General features: G+C 38.0%; 1 protein-coding gene across 2 annotated transcripts in view; it reads left to right on the top strand.

Annotated features, from left to right (window-relative positions):
* Window positions 1–21,226, top strand: part of csmd2 (CUB and Sushi multiple domains 2) — a 554,847-nt gene that overhangs the window by 482,285 nt on the left and 51,336 nt on the right. For both annotated transcript variants that reach the window (XM_018091826.2, XM_031896919.1), the window contains 12 exons: window positions 1,155–1,349; window positions 1,836–1,952; window positions 2,302–2,415; window positions 3,394–3,489; window positions 6,040–6,243; window positions 7,217–7,341; window positions 10,882–10,978; window positions 12,862–12,966; window positions 14,011–14,129; window positions 15,090–15,159; window positions 15,409–15,525; window positions 16,306–16,515. In XM_018091826.2, the coding sequence (XP_017947315.2) occupies window positions 1,155–1,349; window positions 1,836–1,952; window positions 2,302–2,415; window positions 3,394–3,489; window positions 6,040–6,243; window positions 7,217–7,341; window positions 10,882–10,978; window positions 12,862–12,966; window positions 14,011–14,129; window positions 15,090–15,159; window positions 15,409–15,525; window positions 16,306–16,515 (1,569 nt within the window). The remainder of the gene's footprint in view (window positions 1–1,154; window positions 1,350–1,835; window positions 1,953–2,301; window positions 2,416–3,393; window positions 3,490–6,039; window positions 6,244–7,216; window positions 7,342–10,881; window positions 10,979–12,861; window positions 12,967–14,010; window positions 14,130–15,089; window positions 15,160–15,408; window positions 15,526–16,305; window positions 16,516–21,226) is intronic.

The following is a 21,226-nucleotide window of genomic DNA, read 5'->3' as shown; positions in this document are numbered from 1 at the left end:
GAGCGCATTTACTTGTAATATTGGTGTATCTCCTTATTTATTATTAGTGAAGTCACTACTAACCTATTACCTATCTACATTTTCAATCTCTATGTGTTAATCCCCATCTGGGCTTATTATAACAGTCTGTTATGAATTGATTTATTTATTCTGATTTATTGGGTAGTATCTATCTCCATCATATATCTGTAACTCCAGCCAAATGTCTTTTTGTATATGCTTTTTTGGTATTAATAATGTTTAGCTTTTTAATATGACTCTGTATGAATGTATATATTGTACCTTCTCCGTTTTTTTCAGTTCACTTTTTAATGAACTGATAGGGCCAACATTATAGGTTTTAATGAACTGTTTATGATTATCACTATATCTATTGTAATTTTTTAACTTATGACTTGTATCTTATTGTATTGATTTAATGATTGATTAAACTATTATAGAATTTTTACACTTGGTGGCATTTTTTAGCGCTAACTCCGTGTCATAACAAGTACAAGGTACTGTTATATTATAAGAGAGAAAAAGGAAACCATTTTTAAAAATGTGAATTATTTGATTAAAATGGAGTCTATGGGAGATGGCCTTCCCGTAATTCAGAACTTTCTGGATGATGGCTTCCTGGATAAGGGGTCTGATACCTGTATTAATAAGTTAGTTCATTTATTTATATATATATAACAACATTTTGTTATTGTTGCTTTGCACCTGTTTTTGGCAAAAGCAGTTGACCTGGGTTACTATATAAATTTGACTTAAGTCTATAACAGCCAATTAAAATTTAGATTTTAGTGTTTTGTAGCTTGAATAATGGAAAAAACATACACAACACACCCCTAAACACATACCACGTTAAGTTTGGCAACGTGAACTAACCCATACCAACCAAACAACAAGTAATATTTACTTGTCCTTTGTTCCAATGCAAACATTCTATTGGTTGGTATGGGTTATTGCACTTGAGCAAACTTTATTTCTTTTATTACATAAGGGGGTGGGGTGTTAAAAGATCCAATTTACAGGTACTGTACTCCAAATATTCATGTGCTTTCATTATTCCCAAACATTGTTGGCTCATTCATTCTGTCATAAGTTACCACATTTGCTTAATACAAATACAAGTTTGTAACATTTATTTATTTTTTTAAATTTTTCAGAAAACCCCAGGGAGTCTTGCTTTGATCCAGGGACAATTAAAAATGGCACAAGAGTTGGGAATGACCTGAAGCTAGGATCCACCATTACTTATTACTGTGAGAGTGGCTATGAAATTCAAGGGACATCTACGCTTACCTGTATGATGGGAGATGATGGCAAACCAATTTGGAATCACCCAAGCCCTTCTTGCACAGGTAGAGGTTATAGGCAATGAACAAACAACTAGAGAGAGAGATTAAGGAATGTCTGTTGAAGGAAGTAATGTCCCATAAACATTATGTACCTTTAGTAATAGATTTGCCTTGGTATGCTTTTAACTCTGAATATGGTGCTTTCAGCATACATGCAGAATGTGCGCATTCTAAGTATGTGTATGCATTTTTTGTCATCTAGTGACATCATTGGTCCTGATTTATTGAAAGAGAGAAGGAGATGATAGATAGATAGATAGATAGATAGATAGATAGATAGACAGATAGATATAGAGATAAATGATAGGGAAATAAATACAGGACAGGAATAGGAAAAGTGCCTATGTTAGAGTTACAGAATCAGCAAGAGTCTCATGAGTGAGATAAGTATAATTTAAAAGGAAGCTGATGAGAGGTCTATTTCTATAAGTCCACTGTCACTTTAATAGATTTGTTATTTTATTATATTTTTCTGTCTGTTTATTCTAGCTCCATGTGGAGGGAGATACGTCAGTCAAGAAGGAGTCATTTTGTCTCCTAACTACCCTCGCAATTACACCACTGGACAGAGCTGTTCTTATTTTATTGTGGTTCCAAAAGATTATGGTATGAGTGGCAAACTTATTCTGTTGTCATATTATTGTTTGTGGAATACACATTACTGTAAATGTTTAGTGTAGGTTCTCTTCTGATTCTTGGGTAATGCATTTGTGTCAGACTGTTTTCTTCCATCTAGCATGCAGTGTGTTAGATGTTTTTAAATTATTTCAGTGTGTTTGCACCCGAGACCTGCTATGTTACAGGGTGAACTTGGCTGCGTAGCTGTTTTATTCTGTGTCTGCTTTTTGTGTTAGTGTCTAATTCTTTGTGAATTAATTTGTGTATTGTGTCTATTGTGCCTAGCACTGTTATCTCAACATGGTCTGGATATGACTTTGTTTCTTTGTTTTACCAGTGGTCTTTGGACAGTTCACATTTTTTCAGACAGCACTGAATGATGTTGTTGAGGTACATGACGGGCCAGATGATCAGTCAAGGTTACTCAGTTCACTCTCCGGCTCCCATACAGGTAAATTGCTAATGTGACATTGTGAAAAGGTAGAAATGCACAGGCAGGAAAAATATGTTATTTTATGTTAAATAGTTTTTTGAAACCTGAATATGATCTAAAGGAACAGATTGAAAATACTAAAAACCATGCTCACATTGGCTGGCATTGTTGCCTCAGGCATTTCTCACAGTGAATGAATAAGAATCAATCCTAGAGCAAAAGCTTCTTTGTCAAAGACAAAGAGGCATCATGATATCATAATGAACATAAAAAAATGCCTAAAGAGAATTCCCATTTTTTTGGTTAATGATATACACAGTTACTATGATATTATACCATGTATATCACGCACTAAGAGTGGAAATACAATATAATCACTAGCAATTACAATGAAAGTATAAAGATCTTGTTAGGTAGCCTTGGGTCCTAAAAGTGTTGCAGAGCTCCATTCCCCAGCGTCCCTCTGCCAGTTAGATTGCCAGTGAATGCTAGAAGTTGTTGTTCTACAATAGCTGGGGGCTAGAAGGTTGCCAGCTTCTATGTGGAATTTGAGAATGAAGCAAAAATGTTGTCTTAGGGGAATAAAAGTGCTAAAAAGAAGGCTTATATTAATTGGTGCAGGTTACTTGTACATGCACATAAGGCAGTAGGAAAAGGAATTTTATAATGCTATTCAGTTCATTAGAACTTTTGATTTGTTTATTTTGTGCTATATTCTCTCTGTTTTTGTGCTTTAGTTAATCCCTGGAAATATTGCATTCCACCTCAGCAGCTGTGCACACACAAGTTAATTTCCCTTATCTGTTTAGTTGCCTCTCCAGCCAGAGAAATGAGTGCAATGTCCCAGTGCTGTACAGTGTTAAACAGACTGCACTGTGCACGGTCCATCTCACATACTGTGATCAGATCAGCAGGCTCCCTTTGGAAGTCCCTCAGCAGGTTATCTGCTAGAGGCAGGTCTCGCCGCTCTGTGACACATGTGCTCTACTGTTGCAGGTGAATCTCTACCTCTTGCAACTTCAAACCAGATTTTAATTAAGTTCAGTGCCAAGGGGCAAGCAACAGCCAAAGGATTTCATTTTGTCTACCAAGGTAGGTTTAAAAATGTAATGTCCTGTCCAAGAATTGAATCCATCTTGCAGTGTTGCTCAGCCAAATATGGTGATATTGGGGGATGAAAGACTGGGATTCAAAACTGGGAACAGTAGAGAGGGAAAGTTTTAAATTGCACCTGGAAATGTTTATAAGATTGAAAATATACCTTCATTTTTTCACTAAATTTATAATAATGACAAACACTGATTGGGATTTTTTTTCTATATGATATAGACAGTATATATATATGTAAACAATAAATGTTATTCTGTTTTATAAAACACAAGGGTATAACCAGAGAAGCAGCAATTCACGTGGACTGCTTGATTGTTTTATGGGTTCTAAAACAGTTTTGTTAGGGTCCAGTAGTTGTGCCACAAAGCCACAAAATAATTGCCGCAATTTCTTCCTGCTTAATGCCACAATTTTAGATTTTAAAAAGTATGTTGTAACAATAAAACATAGTAGGGCTCATCTGTAATGACCATTGCAATGTGCAAAGTCAAAAAAACGGACACAATTCCAGTGTAATAGCAGACCCTACTTAGTACCATAAGCTGCAAATTGCATGTGATTTACCAATGTAGATGTGTTGGTAAATTGCATGCTACCTGCATTCACATTCTTTTGGCATCAGTCCCTGTGTATTATTTAATTTCCACAACTATGCTTGCAGCACCAGAATCATAATGCATTTCTTTGAGTGCAAGTCAGTTGTGTGTGCAGATGCAATGTGTAAATGAAGCCCAGAAGGTAACAAATCCTCAAGGCAGGTGTTAATTCTAGTGTTCTCTTGCATCTGAGCACCTTAATTTGCATCTTTACTTTTTTCAGAATAGCAGAAACAAATAACATATTGACACAGGGTGCAAGTATAGAACACATATTTGAGCTTTGCACTTTCGCTTGGGTTTGTAAATGAACCCTAGTGAATTTAAAGGAAAAGTCTAGTCTGTTGTATTACTAAGCCTTGCATTAATTGTATGTTATTGTAAATATTAAGTAAAATATTTTGGGCTGGGTTTCTTGGCAAAGGAAGTCCTTTATATGTATTAATTAGATTAGACTAATATTGCTTGCTTCAGATGGGCATATCGGGGAATCTTCATATGTATGACCAACTTTACAACTAAAGGTCCCCATACACGTGTCGATTATAGCTGCCGATATCGGTCACTTGGACTGATTTGGCAGCTTATCGGCCCATGTAGGGGCAGAACCGAGGGGCCTGGCTGACCGATATCTGGCCTGAAATTGTCCAGATATCGATCGGCCAGGTTAGAAAATCCAGTCGGATCGGGGACCGCATCGGCTCGTTGATGCGGTCCCCGAACCAACTGCCCCATTGCTAGGTGCAGAATTCGATCGTTTGGCCCCAGGGCCAAACAATCGAATTTGCCTACATGCCTCCCCGATATTGCCACCCGTAGGTGGGGATATCGGGAGAAGACTCGATCGCTTGGCGACATCGCCAAGCGAGCGGATCTGCCCGTGTATGGCCAGCTTAAGATTTACTGGTCCTTTATGAAATAAGATTAGTGGTTGCTGTAAGAATACTGTTTAAGTTATGTCACAAAAGACAAGTATAAACACTGGGCAAATTTACACCTGGGTAATTATCCATATCAAACAACCAGTGATTAGATATTTTCAGCCAGCTGCAGGTTAAACACTGATAGCAATCATCAGATTGGTTACCATGAGTTACAGCCCAGGTGCAAAATTGCCCAGTGTTTTGAAATGACCCCCTTTGTGTATCCACAGCATCTGTTTTCTAGCTTCTCTGATTCCAACCAGAAAGCTGTACCATAATTTAGAGACTGAGCCTTTGTGGTTTGTAAATGGATGGGCTGTTCTAAGACTGAGTTGGGCTCATTTAGTAATACTGGACACATTTCCACCTAGGTTGTAGCCCAAGGCAAAATCATGTTCTTGTTTGCCATGGATTACTGCTCTCTGTGGTTCTTCTGACTGAACAAAAGGAATTGTTTGTGTGTAGTTTGTGTGTATACAGGCATGTCTTATTGGTGTTTCCTTTGCACTCACTGTAGGAACAGAATTATGCTAAAAATAAGGTGTTGTCCAAAGTAATTAATGGCAGAGAATGATATGTACTTTAAGGAGCGAATGTATTAAATAACAAACTGGGGACACCAGAGAGATTCACAGCAGTGTTTTACATAGGAAACAATTTAGGAATGAACACACTATTCGAAGGAAATAACTGTGTCAGTCAGGGAAAATGTGTTTAGCTGCTTTGAGAAGTCAAACACAATTCTGTTGGGTGGAGCTTTAATGTCTGGCCACTTTTTTAATGCCCAGTTTTCTTTTGATTTATAATCTCTACTCATATCCTTTCCAATTTGTTACTCTATCTCCCTCTCTTCCTTGCTCCTTTATCTAATATTTGTCTCTACGCCTCTGTCTGTATTTCTTATTTTCTCCATACTCTTTGCTTTTTGCCTGTTTTCCTTCTTAATTTCCCATATGCCCTTATTACCTAGATTACATTTTTTCCCCATAAATACTTTTTTCCCCTTTCCCCAGCTGTACCTCGTACCAGTGCTACTCAGTGTAGTTCAATCCCAGAGCCAAAATACGGCAGACGACTTGGCAATGATTTCTCAGTGGGAGCAGTTGTTCGCTTTGAATGCTTTCCTGGATATGCTCTTCAAGGATCCAGAAACATTGAGTGCCAGGCAGTTATGGGAGCCTTGGCACAGTGGAATGCCTCTGTACCGTCCTGTGTAGGTATGTAACACATGGCTAGATGCATAGGTGCCATGCAATGGATAGTGCTCTCTGAATTGATATATGATGATTACTCAATGCCGTGCATTGCTATTACAGTTATTTAGGGTTATTACTTAGAGTTCTTGGCAATGGCTTCTTCTTTTAATGTTGATTTATAGTAGGTGTCTTTATTTTGCTTTCCTATGAATATTTATCCCAAACAATCAAGTTTAGTGACAACTTTCAAGTTAGTAAAATCACTGATTCTTGTATGTTTTGGAGCCAAGATAGGAAACAATAAGCTTATACAGATGGTTCGATAAATTATCTGCCTAAGATTAAATAGACTGTTGCTAAATATCACTATTGGGAAATTGCTTCTCTGCACCAATCTTTGTTTTTCAGCAAACAATCTAATTAACCTGTTAATCAAGTATACTCAAGAGTAGTTCTGTCTAGTAAATAGTGTTAAATATGTGTAAAATTATTCAAGCTATACATATTATATACCGTAATATTGTTTTAGTTTCTCATCTTATCTTTACTTTACATTTAATTGTAAAGAGAGCAGTTTTCCTCTGATTTAAAAATAAGGATTATACCCACACACAGGCAAGATTCACTTTAGCCCTTTAACCCAATGCAAACCAACAGGCTACTAACAGGATACTTGAATTGTAGTAGGCCAGAAAACCTAACTGCTGATTGTTAGACAAATAGAAAAACTGTTTGTGCAACTGTGCATAACTGTACATAAAACAGGAATTCAGACTTTTGTTTATGGGAAATGTAATTGTATTTACTCTGGCCTTGTGGTTTTGGTGAAGAGGAACATTAGCTCAGCCTCTGAAGTAAGGCAATGATAATCTCTGGGGGGTATAGCGAATTGCAACCTTCCCCAAAGATTAAGCCTTTCTTTGTGGTAAAAAGCACCCTTCATCTGTCATAAGAGTCTGACCAGCCCTAATACTTGTTCTTCACCAATTTGCAGTTCCTTGTGGTGGGAATCTGACTGAGCGAAAGGGAACAATTCTGTCTCCTGGGTTTCCTGAACCATATTTAAACAGCCTTAACTGTGTGTGGAAAATCACAGTCCCAGAAGGAGCAGGGATCCAGGTAGGACTCTTATACTGTAATATTTTCAATAAAAATATCCACATCATCCAGCAACACTTTTATCTATAAACGTATTTGTCTGCTATAGACAATGTTTACAGGGTAACCCTTTTGAAATAAAAAATAACCAAAAGTGGTATAAAGGTGATACCTTTATTGGCTAACTAAGATAATCATAGCAAGCTTTCAGAACATTATAGTTCCTTTTTCAAGCTGATTACCTTTATACCACTTTTGTTATTTTTTATTTCAAAAGGGTTACCCTGTAAACATTTTGACTGGCTAACACGGTACATCACCTTTTCCTGCATCTGCTATAGACAGTAATGGGATTCAGTTATATAAATAGGGTAGTTTTTTAGGATTCCGTACTCCAGCTACATTAAATCTCATTTTACATCTGTTCAGAAGTAACCATTTGTACTAAATGGTTAGCCTACGGCTATTCCCATAGGCACCCCCTGGAAAATAATACCTTGTATATTTTGGATGCCGCCATAATAAAATCATTTAGCAAAACATGTTTAGCACGATTCCTTTGATGTCAGAGATGATTTGGGGCTCTTTTGTAATAAACTTTTGGTCTCACTTTAGAGACTTTCACTTAGTATATGTTACAAGTCTTTCAAGCTGTGCTTTTACTTAAAATTATCTCTCCATTAAGCTTTCCAGTATAGGTATGTTTTGGAAGAGAATTTCATAAATTATCTCTTTTGGTTATTACAGCTGTTGTAACAGTTATTATTTCTAGGGGAATTTAATGGATTCAGTCAGCCTCTCTTTTTTCCTAACGGATGTATTAAAAATGTGATTGTCTTTGTTGAACATGGCAAAATTGTTAAGTAGGTTATTGCTACAAATAAGAACTATCCTAAATGTCAGGATTCTAAAAAAAAATATTTTAAATTGTTCCTTCATTCTAAACACTACACATGTCCCTTGGGGATTATGGCTTTCTTCCAGTGAGGGGCTAGAAGGATCCTAAGTGAAATCAAAATGTTAATGAGAAGTAAAAGGACTGAAGTGAAAGAAAAGAAAAGGCTTATTAGGCAGCCTGGTAAACTTAAGAAGACTAGTTCTTTGCAGAGGAAATGCATGTGAAATCAATCGTACCCTATTTAATCTTTTGTTCTGAGAATGACCTGGCCTCCACCCTTACTGCAGTCATCAAGAGCCCTCAGAAAAAAATGAACATTCATCTTACCATGGATGCCTGCATTTTCAGACCCATGGTTCTTTTTATAAGAGTTTTGTTTCACAAGAGGAATAAAATAATACTGATATTTTTTTCTTTTGAGTGGGCAGATCTACAGGTGATTCTGTTATTTTATGTCAATCCAGTCTTTGTTCAAATATCTGCCTTTATAATTGGACAACTATTCTTATTATATTCCTAAAATGATAAAGCTTGTAAACTTCTTCTTTCCAGTTCTCAGAAAAAGGATTCCTTTAGTACTTGCTGGTTATATTACACGTATAAAATTGTAGGCCATGGCTATTAAATAAGTTAAGGGAGCTTTTACTTGCAATTGCTGCATGCTACATTTGGCAATTAAGACTCTTTATTTAACAGAATTATTTCACAATCATCCTTTAAAATGTGATCATGCATAATTGCCAGTGTTGCTGTTGTTGACGAGCTTTATTTCTTTCTGTTATATAACCTTTTGCAGTAAACGTGTCATTAAATTCCTTGCCTCATTTGCCCAGCCTGCAAATTGAAAGAACAGTACCCCTACCTAGTAAGGGTGTATGGACATTCATTAGATAAAAAGCGCTGGCACTAACAACACCGCTTAGCAGTATTTATGTTTTATTTCTTAACTGAAGTTCTGTTTAATGGTCTCTCTAGCATACGTCTGGGGTTTGTTCAGAAAGGCTCCAATTTTTGTGTGCTCTGGCATTGCAAAGTAGTTCTAGAGAGCATTTAAATTCCAAGGCTGCTAACCTAGCAAGAGGTGAACATTTGTAACTGAACTGCTGCCAATATATCAAGGTGTTTGATATTTTGCAAGGAATAGTAAGCGCATTTTCATATATGCACATGACAAGAGGACTCCTCAATTGCCCTTGACTTTCAACCATCCTTCTAAACCCCATCGTTACATACATTAATGAAACACCAGGAGCCAGAAATGGGTAAAATGGGCACAGCATTTATTCAAATTTTATCAAATAAATTGGACCTTGTCAGGCTCACCCCAAGGCAATATTCAAAGCCAGAATTCCATCAGAGATCACTACTATGCTCTGCCTACCCCACTGAAGATTTAAATTTTACTTCCATAGTTGCCATTTGCAAAATATGCAAAAAAGAGGGTTGGGTGGGTGGTATGTTTCTACCTGCTCAGAAGATAGGAAGTGAACTGCTTCTCTCGTGACAATCCATCCTTCTCTTTCTCCAACCCCCAGTCCAGCTTTCCCCATCTTGACTCATTGCTTCTCACCCAAACACAGCTACATCTGATTCTGCCAATATCTAAACATCAACCAGTGTAATTTGGCTGTTAGTCATTTGGATCCCTTGTCATGTAGCCCCTGCGTTTATAGCTCCACATTTATAGCACTGGTCTAGAACAAATTACAACTTTGTTGCAAAGTTTCAGTGCTCAGATTACACCTACATTAAGGTAGATGGTATTTGCTTTGATGAACGTGCAATGGTAAAAACAAGTACTGGAACTTAAGTGAGACTGATTCCATTGTATGGATTGTCTACTGCATACAGCTAATGCTCCCCATATGTTCATCAATCAAATTAAAAAAACAATATTAGTAACAATACTTTACCCCTGCACTATTAAATAAGAACCATAAGTGACAGAAATATATAGTCATTATAAGCTTGCTAACCTTTTTCCATGGCTAGTAATACTTGCACATATGCATTGGTAAGCTGGATCTGAGTAAAGTGCCTTTGTACCTGATTTTCATCTGTGTTTGCAAAAGCACTTAATTTGTGCCAGTGTTATTTCCAAGTTAGTATTGTGATGTTTGTTTCAGAGAGTGGAACAATATAGTCTTCTCGGGTATCAAAATTGTAAATGTAAATTTTCCAGTGGTGAGAGCTTGACATGAACCCTGGAGACACTCTGTCTTGTTTAATGGGTGTGTACAAATTAATCTAAACGTTATTCTCCTTTATGTTAATATTCATCGTCTCAATGTTATTTACCAGAGCCTTTTCAGTTACAGTACCAGATTCATTTTTTGCCTAAATCTGATTTTCCCATGTTGAGAATTTTTTTTTTATGGTCACATTTTGATAGACTAAAGAGGAACTTTCCATTAGCTTCTACAAACCCTTGCTGTGTGTGGTATTTGTCCTTGACAGCCTTTAAATCCAGGCTGGGGAAACATGACCTGACCCTTTTGTCTTTTTTTGGTTTATGTAAGACCTTATTAGCCAGGTTTCCAGCTGTTCTTGATCTAAGTACATGTGTGCCTACTTGGTAGTCTCTGTGTTTGGTCATGGCCTCAAATCTTGAGTCTCGAGTACAAATACATCTAAAATCTACACTTGTTCTGCTTCCTCCATAGATCCAGGTGATCAGCTTTGTTACAGAACAGAACTGGGATTCTCTGGAGGTCTTTGATGGTGCAGACAATACTGCCACCATGCTGGGCAGTTTCTCAGGTACTGTTCTCGTACATACTGTATTTCTGTTCTGTGACTAAAAGAAAAAGTTTTAAATCCCTCTAACTGGCACTGTTGATTATTACAAAAAACACTGAGAGGTTCCACATGCCCAATTATCTAGTGGCGATATACTGGCAATTGTAGCTTTACATTAGCTGTAGTGCGTAGAAGAGACGAGTAGGAGATGAAAGATCTTAAAAATCTTTGAGATTTTTCTCAGATTTTTACAGGTAAGGGATCTGTTATTCAGAAACCCATTATCCAGAAAGTTCCAAATTATGGGAACTATCTGGCAAAGAGTCAATTTTAGTCAGTTTCTTTTTTCCTCTGTAATAATATAACAGTACCTTGTAGTTGATTCCAAGTAAAATATAATTAATCCTTAGTGGAGGCAGAAACAATCTTATTAGTCTTATCAAATGTTTAAATGATTTTTTAGTAGACCTAAAGTATGGAGATCCAAAGACCCCTTATTAAAAAAACCTGGCCCTTAGCATTCTCGATAACAGGTCATACCTGTACTAGTATTTTGGGTTTGCATCTCCACAGTGGCACTAGAAAATGCATCAGCTGTGTCAGACAATGAAAGTAAATTATAAAATGTGGTGTTTAAATCATATAAATATGGTTTTGGTATAACAGGGGATAGAGAAGCAATAGTGTTTGGAAAATACAAACATAATAATCTAGCAGCCATGAAGATTAAAGATGTAGTAGTACTACTAAAGTAAAAACGAGGTTATTTTACTGGACCTGAGCTTGGCTAAATCCACAAGGGACAATTTCCCCACAGTGTTTAAATAAAGAGTGAAGCCATTCAACTTTGCCATCTGGAGTCTTTATGAATGCTGTAACATAAAAAATTTCCATCCTTGACATTGATCTGAGAATTCTCCTGGTTGTAAGCACAACAATTTACTTGCAAGATCCAGGCAGCAGAACATGATTGGCAATCTATAGGCTCACAAGCTGTTCTATGCAACCTGATTTTCTTTAAATGCATAGATGAAAATGCATTTTGTAGCTCAGGTTTACCAGTTTAAGGAAATATTGATATATGGAATATATGGAAAGAGCTTCTTAAGGGAAAAATTGTGCTAGCAAAACAATCAATATGTGCTTCTGTATTGATTGCCTTGTTAGATGCACCATACTACCAACATAAACCATTCTTAACCAAGTTGAAATTTTCCTTTGCACTCTGCACCGACAGGCACTCGATGTTGCAGCAGTTGAATAGCATTTCCGGTTTTAACAAATAGATCACACTGTTCTACTACAGAAATGTTTTCAGACAAAAAAGGATTATAAAGGAACATAAATACAACTTATGAATAATATATAGTTTCTTTAAAAGCCTTCTATACAAGACAATATTCAATTACATTTTTGACAACAATTCATTTTGAGGTATGATACAAATGCCTATTTACTATATGTAGGCACAGAGCTAGAAGTAAAAATATGTGCAGAATTTAGAAGCAATACACACATGCAGAGCTTTCTTTCTCTTGTGCCCATTAGCACCTTAGACTAGTTTGATGGATGTGTGTACCTTACGGCAAGGCAGACACAGATACAAGAGAGTCCCTAAAATTCTGTGCCTTTAGGCCCTCAACTAAAGCAACAGAATAGTGTGCCAATGCTCTGCCTATGTGCCAACCCATGCACACAACTGCCCAAATTCATCCAGTTCAATAAACTGTTAGAATTTTTGTGCCTTCTTGCAGTAAAGTATAAGGGATGAAAATGTGCACCATGTAGTGCTCCTTGCTTGTTTTCCTTCTCATTATAAGAAAGACCCTGTGAATACTTTCCTGTTTACTAAGTTTTTTAAGTTTTTTCACTATGTTTTTCTATCTTTTGAATTATATTCCCAGGTACCACTGTGCCTGCATTGTTGAATAGCACTTCAAATCATCTCTACCTGCATTTCTTCTCTGATATCAGCGTGTCAGCAGCTGGCTTTCACCTGGAGTATAAAAGTAAGAACAGCTCACTATATATCCCATGTTCTGGAAGAAATATGGGGGCTGATTCACTAAAGGTTGATAAAACGAGTGCTATTTATAGCATGCGGTAAAAATTTTATCACTTTTTGTCATAATTAAGAAGCGATATTCTTGGCGTTATTTATCTCACAATGACATATTTTCAAGCAATATTTTATGCAGCTAATAATAGCTCTATTGTGCTATAAATCTGGATTTTTTTTTACGTCATTGTATTAGACAACACTGATTTAAATTTGATATGATTTAATACATTTTTAAATAAAGCAATTATTACCATTTATCAATGTATTGTCAAATATAATTTGTAAATATATCAGTTACAAATTATTTTAATTTCATATTCGTTATCAATTAATTCCCAACTAATACATTTATATACCTTTCTTCTCCATTTAGACTCACCAATATTTGTTGGTCATGTCAGAAACTGGCATTGCATCTCACCCACTATAACATTTATGGCATTATTTCACATTGGCATAGTATAACGATAATGCTAGCAATATTTTTTTGTAAACCTTATGAATACAGGCAAAACCATATATACATGACAAAAATATACTGGAGGTTTAATAAACTGTCTCTGTAACAAGCTTGCTTGATCCATAACCCTTAATATAGTATGTTTATCAGGCAAGAGAATTTAGAGGTCAGGTATATGGTTGTCTAGTAACTTTATTTAGTAATTAGAACAAGATGATACCAGCGCCACTAACTGGTAGGATTTACCTAGAGTGTTCCACAGATAGTCCATGTGTAGCCAAGCCACAGATGGTACAGGCCTATTTCAGTAGGGCATTACTGGGAGGAATGTATTTTTACATGGAATGTAAGTTTTTCTGGCATTATTTCCTTACCAAGTAATAATCACCCTAAATCTCAATTTACTAAATGGATTCCTTGATAATTATTTATTATACTAAAAGCCTACTTTAGTGAGCAAGAAAAGGTTCATGTATGTTATAGCTATGAGTTTCTGGCTACCTTTTTTATCAACTTTTTTCTTATATTTAGCTGTTGGGCTCTCCAGTTGTCCAGAGCCAGCAGTTCCCAGTAATGGGGTAAAGAATGGAGAGAGATATTTGGTGAATGATGTGGTCTCCTTCCAGTGTGAACCAGGATATGCTCTGCAGGTAACAGACTGCTTCTAAATAAAGCAAAATTGCCTTTCATCTAAATATCTCTTTGCTCAGCATTCCAATTCTATCAGCATTTAGACATGGAGCCCAAATTATGAATTTACTAGCCCAAGTGAGGGGAATTGTTTCATTATGATGAGTAAAAGTGGCCATGCACAAAGTTTACTGGGAATTTGGTAAGTTTCAACCTTACTGTTAGTGTATAAATGGGAAACTCAGGGGCAGTATGGAAAAACAATATGGTATGTCAAGACATAACATTTGCTCTGCTAATACTTCTTTTTTAATGAATATAAGAGGCATCACCATATCTGTATATAAGAGCTTCCTGTCAGTTGCTTTAAGATGTACTTATTCAGTCTATGGACTGGATAAATGGTATATGTGTACACGTCCTTAATTTATAGCTCTGGTAAGCAATACATAATGTAATTAAAATCACTAAACTTATAAAAAGATTTTTTGTTTAATATACATTTACTTTGCGATTCTAGTAACCCACAGAAACCAGCAGATGTTAACAGAAAGAAAGCCTAGAGGTTACTATACCTGTTGCAAGCCTTTGTGTGGTGTAGTCATTTCTGGCCCTTGGTGTCAAAAAGTTTCAGCAGAATTTAGAAGGTTTCTGTGAAACTGCTAGGGGTTTGGTGATTTTGAGTGCCTGTATTATTTGGCAATAGTAATGAGCGAATCAGTTCCATTTCACTTTGGGGAATTGGCCACAGGCAAAATGCTGAATTTTGCTGCAAATCCATGCCTGGTAAAAAAATGTGTTCATCACTATTTGCCAACCTATACTACCAGCAGATTGTTTTTAAAATGTCACATGGTATTATGAATTTATGAAAAACTAAATTTGAAAATTACACAAAAAATAATGCTCTGTCCTACTGAGAAAATTGATCTTTTGTATTGTTTCGATTGTACTAATTATATGCCTATTCTTTTTTGCAGGGACATTCCCATATCTCCTGCATGCCAGGAACAGTGCGGCGCTGGAATTATCCTCCTCCACTCTGTGTTGGTACGTGTACTTCATGTCAGTATGGCTGTGTATGGCAATGCGATTGTTCGGGATTGTGGCAATGCGATAGTAAAATCAAAAAGCAGAATGACTTATTTTGGCCCACCTTTTTAGCATTCCTGCCTTTTCTTGATACTACCTCTCAACAATTCCTCATCACTTGTGTTCCTTGCTCTGTCTGTCATTTACCCTTTAATGTTTGATTTTTAACTACTCCGTACATGAAGACATTTTTTTTTCCATTTCCAGCTCAGTGTGGAGGAGTTTTGGAGGACATGGAGGGGGTCATTCTGAGTCCTGGATTCCCAGGAAATTATCCCAGCAATTTGGACTGCACCTGGAAAATCTCTTTGCCAGTGGGATTTGGTGAGTGGCAGTTTGGTTTTTTTCTTTTACTTAACATTAATCAGCCTGGCACAAAAACTAGCATCTGCTTAATCATCTCTGACAGTACAGCTTGTCATTAGTTGTCTGATGAGCTTTCTAAGACAGTACATAGAGATAATAGATCAGGAGATAGATACAAAGATAAGCAAACTGAGAGACACCCAATGTACATAAATAGTGATGAGCAAATATGTCCCGTTTCGAGTCGCTGAAAAATTTGCAAATCTTTTAAAAGATTCGCAAAATGGCAAAATATTTTTGAATGTGCTGCATTTTTTTAACGCGTGTAAGAATTTTCTTGTGCCGAATTTTGCTCCCTATTTCGCGAAACAGTCTGCAGAAATTCTATGTCAACTTGTGTTTTTACCTCTACTTAGAACAATGTGATACCACAGCATTTAAGAGACCTGTAGAACAATCATGGTTATTCCCCATTCTCTATTTTATCCTATAAACTGCTGAGACTCTGTAATTTTCTCATTACTGGCTTCAGTTTTTGGCTTCCTGTGTGTCCTCAATTTATAGGGTACCAACGCAGGTTATTCTTTATAAAAAGCAATGATATACTGTATATGTAGCATCAACAATTATTCACTTATACTTGATTGCATTAATAATAATATAAATGTGAATACTATGAAATTAGAAAATAATATATACACATACACTAGAGAAGATAACGATACAGAGTATATCAGCCATTGCTATCATATTTTCTAGATTTCTGTGTCATATTATTTATGTCTGTTTTTCCTGAAGGAGCCCACATCCAGTTCCTAAGTTTCTCAAGTGAGGCCAACCATGACTTTGTCGAGATTCGAAATGGTCCACATGAAACAAGTAGCGTAATTGGACGATTTAGTGGGGCAGAGACTCCTGGCTCTCTTCTTTCAACATCTCATGAGACCACAATTTATTTTCACAGTGACCATTCACAGAACAAACCAGGATTTAAACTGGAGTATCAAGGTAAGAAAAAAGCCATGAAGAACAATTTTGGGGGGAAAGGCTGCATAAGGCCTCAGTTCACTGATTAAATATTAAATGTGTTCATCACTATTTGCCAACCTATACTACCAGCAGATTGTTTTACACACAGTATATATATATAGATATATAGATATATACAATGCAGTTTTCGTTGGAAATCATTTTGTATTTCCTCATTTTCAGATTCATGTTGAGCCTATTTTATAGCATGACATATGTAGACTATTCTATTAACGATGGAGACAGGAGAATCAGAGACTGACAGAGGAGAAGGGGGGTAAGGAGGGCTGACCTTATAGATCCCATTAAAACACATGGGGCTTGCGTCATTGATTTTCGGCCTTGGAAACAATTTTGTCAGCACCTGTGTCATCTATGTATCTTCAAGCACAGAAGCATGATCTTTCAAGAATAGCATTTATAAAAGCAATGCTGGCATTTTCTAACAGTTGGGAGACATTTTACAAGCCTTGCCATACCATTGAAATTTTCTGAATAGAGCTGTTCTTTATAGAATTTTACACATTGATCATTTTTTATAAATAACTTTTTTTTTCTGATTTTATCAATGCACTGCATTTTGCAAGACATTAGCAGACTAAGCATGTTTAAACTAAAGTTATGTCAAGGCTGGCCCCAAGAGGTTTCTAGCCTTTACTTCTGACCCAAAGAAATCCATAAAACCTTTGATTCTATATATTTGCATAGTTAATCTAGGTTTAAATTAAATAACTGTCAATCAAATTTAACCATTTTGTGTATCTCCCATCATCAATAACCCACATAGGTAAAGAAAACGCATACATACAGACATACAAGCATACACATACATAAAACTACCTCAAGCTCCACGTATTACTGCAGCCTTGGATATTTTGTTGTAGAAGATATACAAGCACTTTTAAAAGCATTAAGGAATCTGCCATCACAACATGAATAGACCGAGCAGCAGCTTCTTTGTCCTCACACTGAACAACTATTTGTGTTGCTTTAGGTGAAAATGCTTTTCTTCTCCACTGAAGGAACAGGATGATCCTGTACAAATATATTACAGAGCATTATAAACAAAAAATAATTTTTTATAAGAAAGGAATAGACATGACGTGGTCCTATTAAAAAAGCAATGGCCCAAGAACAGACCCCTGATGTACTCCACTTACACTTTGACAACAATGGTCCAACTAGATATATTTGTTATTCATCACCACTCTTTGTAATCCATCTTTTTTAACAGTAAAGTGCTTTTTGTGCCTGTGCTGTTACTCTGGAGCTTTAGTTAGTGATTTATCTGCCACTATTCCATTGCTCAGTCACTTCTTTGCCTCTTGTCCTGATATGCTACTTTTTAGAGGTTCATAAAGGTTGCTTTATCCGTTGGCCCCTGACAATGTTCAGACATATTTACTGTCATGATGCTGTCAGTAGGTTAAGAAAGAGAACACAGTAAACTGTAAATGAAAAATGTTGCTGAAAAACAATCTTCTTTGTCATTAAAGAATCTATAGCTTACTGAAGATGTATGGCCAACTTGCCTCTATCCCTCACTAACTCAGTGTATGTAACCCCCTCAATTGTGACATCAACAGCAGGTTTCTAAAAGGCATCATAAATCCAATACATTTCTGAAAGGGGATTTTAGACAAATACAGTGTATATATATATATATATATATATATATATATATATTGTGGGGGTTCACTCGCTGGTAGGCTGCAAATGAGGCAACTTCACACACCAAGACCGGTGTAAGGGCTTCCTGCCCGCGTTTATTTTTCAGCGGCTGCAGAAGTTTCCCCTCGCTGGGGGTATAAAACAACAGTTTGAACAGAAATATCAAGCCTCCTGGCTAACACAAAAATAAATGCTTCTCTTTCTCCTGAAGCTGAGCAAATCCAGCAGCGTGTCTCTCTCTCACACACACAGGCTCATCAGCTCCCCTGCACAGCTTCAGGTGTACTAAAAATAGGCCTAGGGCCTCCTGAAAAACCTGGCCTATGGATTTGGGAATCCACCCACCCTGCTCTTGCGGATTCCCAGTAAGACCAGCCCCGGATCAACAATTTAAAAAAACTGCAGAGAAACAAAGTGTTTCTATGCCCCAAAACACTGCTGGTCTCACCTCAGTAAAAATGTCTGAGAATCCGTGGCCCAACATACATGTTGTCAATCACTTTTCCCCAGGAAACCGGGGACCTTTTTGTCACCATACCACATATCCCCCCCCTCTGCTCAAGCCCGTGGGGCTGAGCACAGCATGCCATCAACGAATATACCCTGGAGAGAGCATCTGCATTACCTTGCAACTTTTCAGGTCTATGTTCCACTGAGAACTTAAAATTCTGAAGCGACAAGAACCACCTGGTGACCCTGGCATTCTTTTCCCTATTTTGGGCCATCCATTTAAGTGGGGCATGGTCGGTGATAAGTTTGAACTGCCTCCCTAAGAGATAATATCTCAGGCTCTCCAATGCCCACTTGATGGCCAGACACTCCCTCTCAACAATGGCATACCTGCATTCAGCGGGGGTTAGTTTCCTACTTAGGTATGCTACCGGGTGTTCTTCCCCATTCACCACTTGTGACAGAACAGCCCCTAACCCAACCTCAGAGGCATCAGTCTGTACAAGGAACTCTTTCTTGAAATTAGGAGCTATCAGCACAGGGTATCTGCACAAGGATGCCTTCAGGTTTAGAAAGGCTTCCTCTGGCTCTGGGGTCCATGTAACTGCTCCAGCTTTACTCCCTTTTGTGAGGTCAGTAAGTGGGGATGCTAGGGAGGCAAAATTGGGGACAAATCTCCTGTAATACCCCACTATCCCAAGAAAAGCCCTCACTTGCTTCTTGGAATTGGGCCGGGGCCACTGCTGAATTCCCTCAATTTTGGACACCTGGGGCTTGACTACCCCTCTTCCAATAACATACCCCAAATAGCGGGCCTATTCTAACCCCATGGCACACTTTTTGGGGTTTGCTGTCAGACCAGCCTTCCAGATAGAGTCAAGGACCGCTTGTACCCGAGGCAAATGACTTTCCCAGTCCGGGCTAAAGATAACCACATCGTCCAGGTAGGCTGAAGCATACCCTCTGTGTGGTTTGAGAATGCGATCCATCATTCTCTGAAACGTGGCTGGGGCCCCATGTAAGCCAAACGGTAAGCGTTTATATTGCCACTGCCCCTCAGGAGTGGAAAAGGCCGTCTTCTCTTTTGCCCCTTCGGTGAGGGGTACCTGCCAATACCCCTTGGTAAGATCTAGAGTGGTGATGTATCGGGCCTGTCCTAGCCTTTCAATCAACTCATCTACCTGGGGCATTGGATATGCATCAAACTTGCTGACCTCATTTAACTTTCTGAAGTCATTGCAAAACCGGATGCTACCATCCGGTTTTGGGACAAGGACAATGGGGCTGGACCAGTCACTATGGGACTCCTCAATTACGTCCAGCTCCAACATCTTTTTAATCTCCTCTGCGACTGCCTGGCGTCGGGCCTCGGGTATCCTATAAGGTCTGACATTGACTTTAACCCCAGGTCCAGTTATAATGTCATGTTTTATTATCTCAGTAAGCCCAGGCTGGTCTGAGAATATTTGTCTATTCCTGATCAGGAATTCTCTCATTTCCTGCTTCTGACTGTTAGTGAGGGTCTCAGCCACTTTTACCTCAGCCACATGAGGGATTTCTACCTCTACAGCTGTAGAATAGGCTGACAGGGCTTCCCTATCTTTCCAGGACTTAATTAAGTTCACATGATAGAGCTGCTCCTTCTTACGCCTGTCTGGTTGGAACACCTTATAATTAACTTCCCCTATGCGCTCTATAATCTCATAAGGGCCCTGCCATTTGGCCAGGAACTTACTTTCTACTGTAGGAACCAAGACTAACACCCTGTCCCCAGGCTGGAAAGTTCGGACACGAGCCGATCTATTATATATCCGGCTTTGAGCTTCCTGGGCCTGAAGCATATGCTCTCTCACAAGGGGCATGACCATTGCAAGACGGTCTTGCATGTCTGCAACATGCTCTACCACACTTTTATATGGGGTGGATTCAGATTCCCATGTCTCCTTTGCCACGTCCAACAGCCCTCGTGGGTGGCGCCCATATAACAACTCGAAGGGGGAAAACCCCGTAGAGGCCTGTGGGACTTCTCTAATGGCAAACATAAAATAGGGAAGTAAACAATCCCAATTCCTCCCATCTTTATCAACCACTTTTTTTAACATCCCCTTGAGGGTCTTGTTGAACCTTTCTACCAACCCGTCAGTTTGGGGATGATAAACAGATGTGCGTAACTGTTTGATTTGGAGAAACTTGCACAATTCCTTCATTACTCTAGACATGAAGGGAGTCCCCTGATCTGTAAGTATCTCTTTTGGAATTCCCGTACGGGTGAACATGTGGAACAGCTCTTGGGCAATGGTTTTTGAGGAGGTGTTCCTTAAGGGAACAGCCTCTGGATACCGAGTGGCATAGTCCATGACTACCAAAATGTACTGATGCCCCCTAGCAGATTTTATTAGTGGCCCTACCAAGTCCATTGCAATACGCTCAAATGGAATTTCAATTACTGGCAATGGGACTAACGGGCTGCGAAAATGGGGCATTGGAGCAGATTTCTGACACTCTGGGCAGGATTCACAATGGCTCTTTATATCTGCATGTACTCCCGGCCAAAAGAACCGCTGTAACA

The sequence above is a fragment of the Xenopus tropicalis genome, chromosome 2 (genome assembly GCF_000004195.4).
Source record: "Xenopus tropicalis strain Nigerian chromosome 2, UCB_Xtro_10.0, whole genome shotgun sequence".
Classification (NCBI taxonomy): Eukaryota; Metazoa; Chordata; class Amphibia; order Anura; family Pipidae; genus Xenopus; species Xenopus tropicalis.
This window is presented reverse-complemented; position numbering and strand designations above follow the sequence as displayed.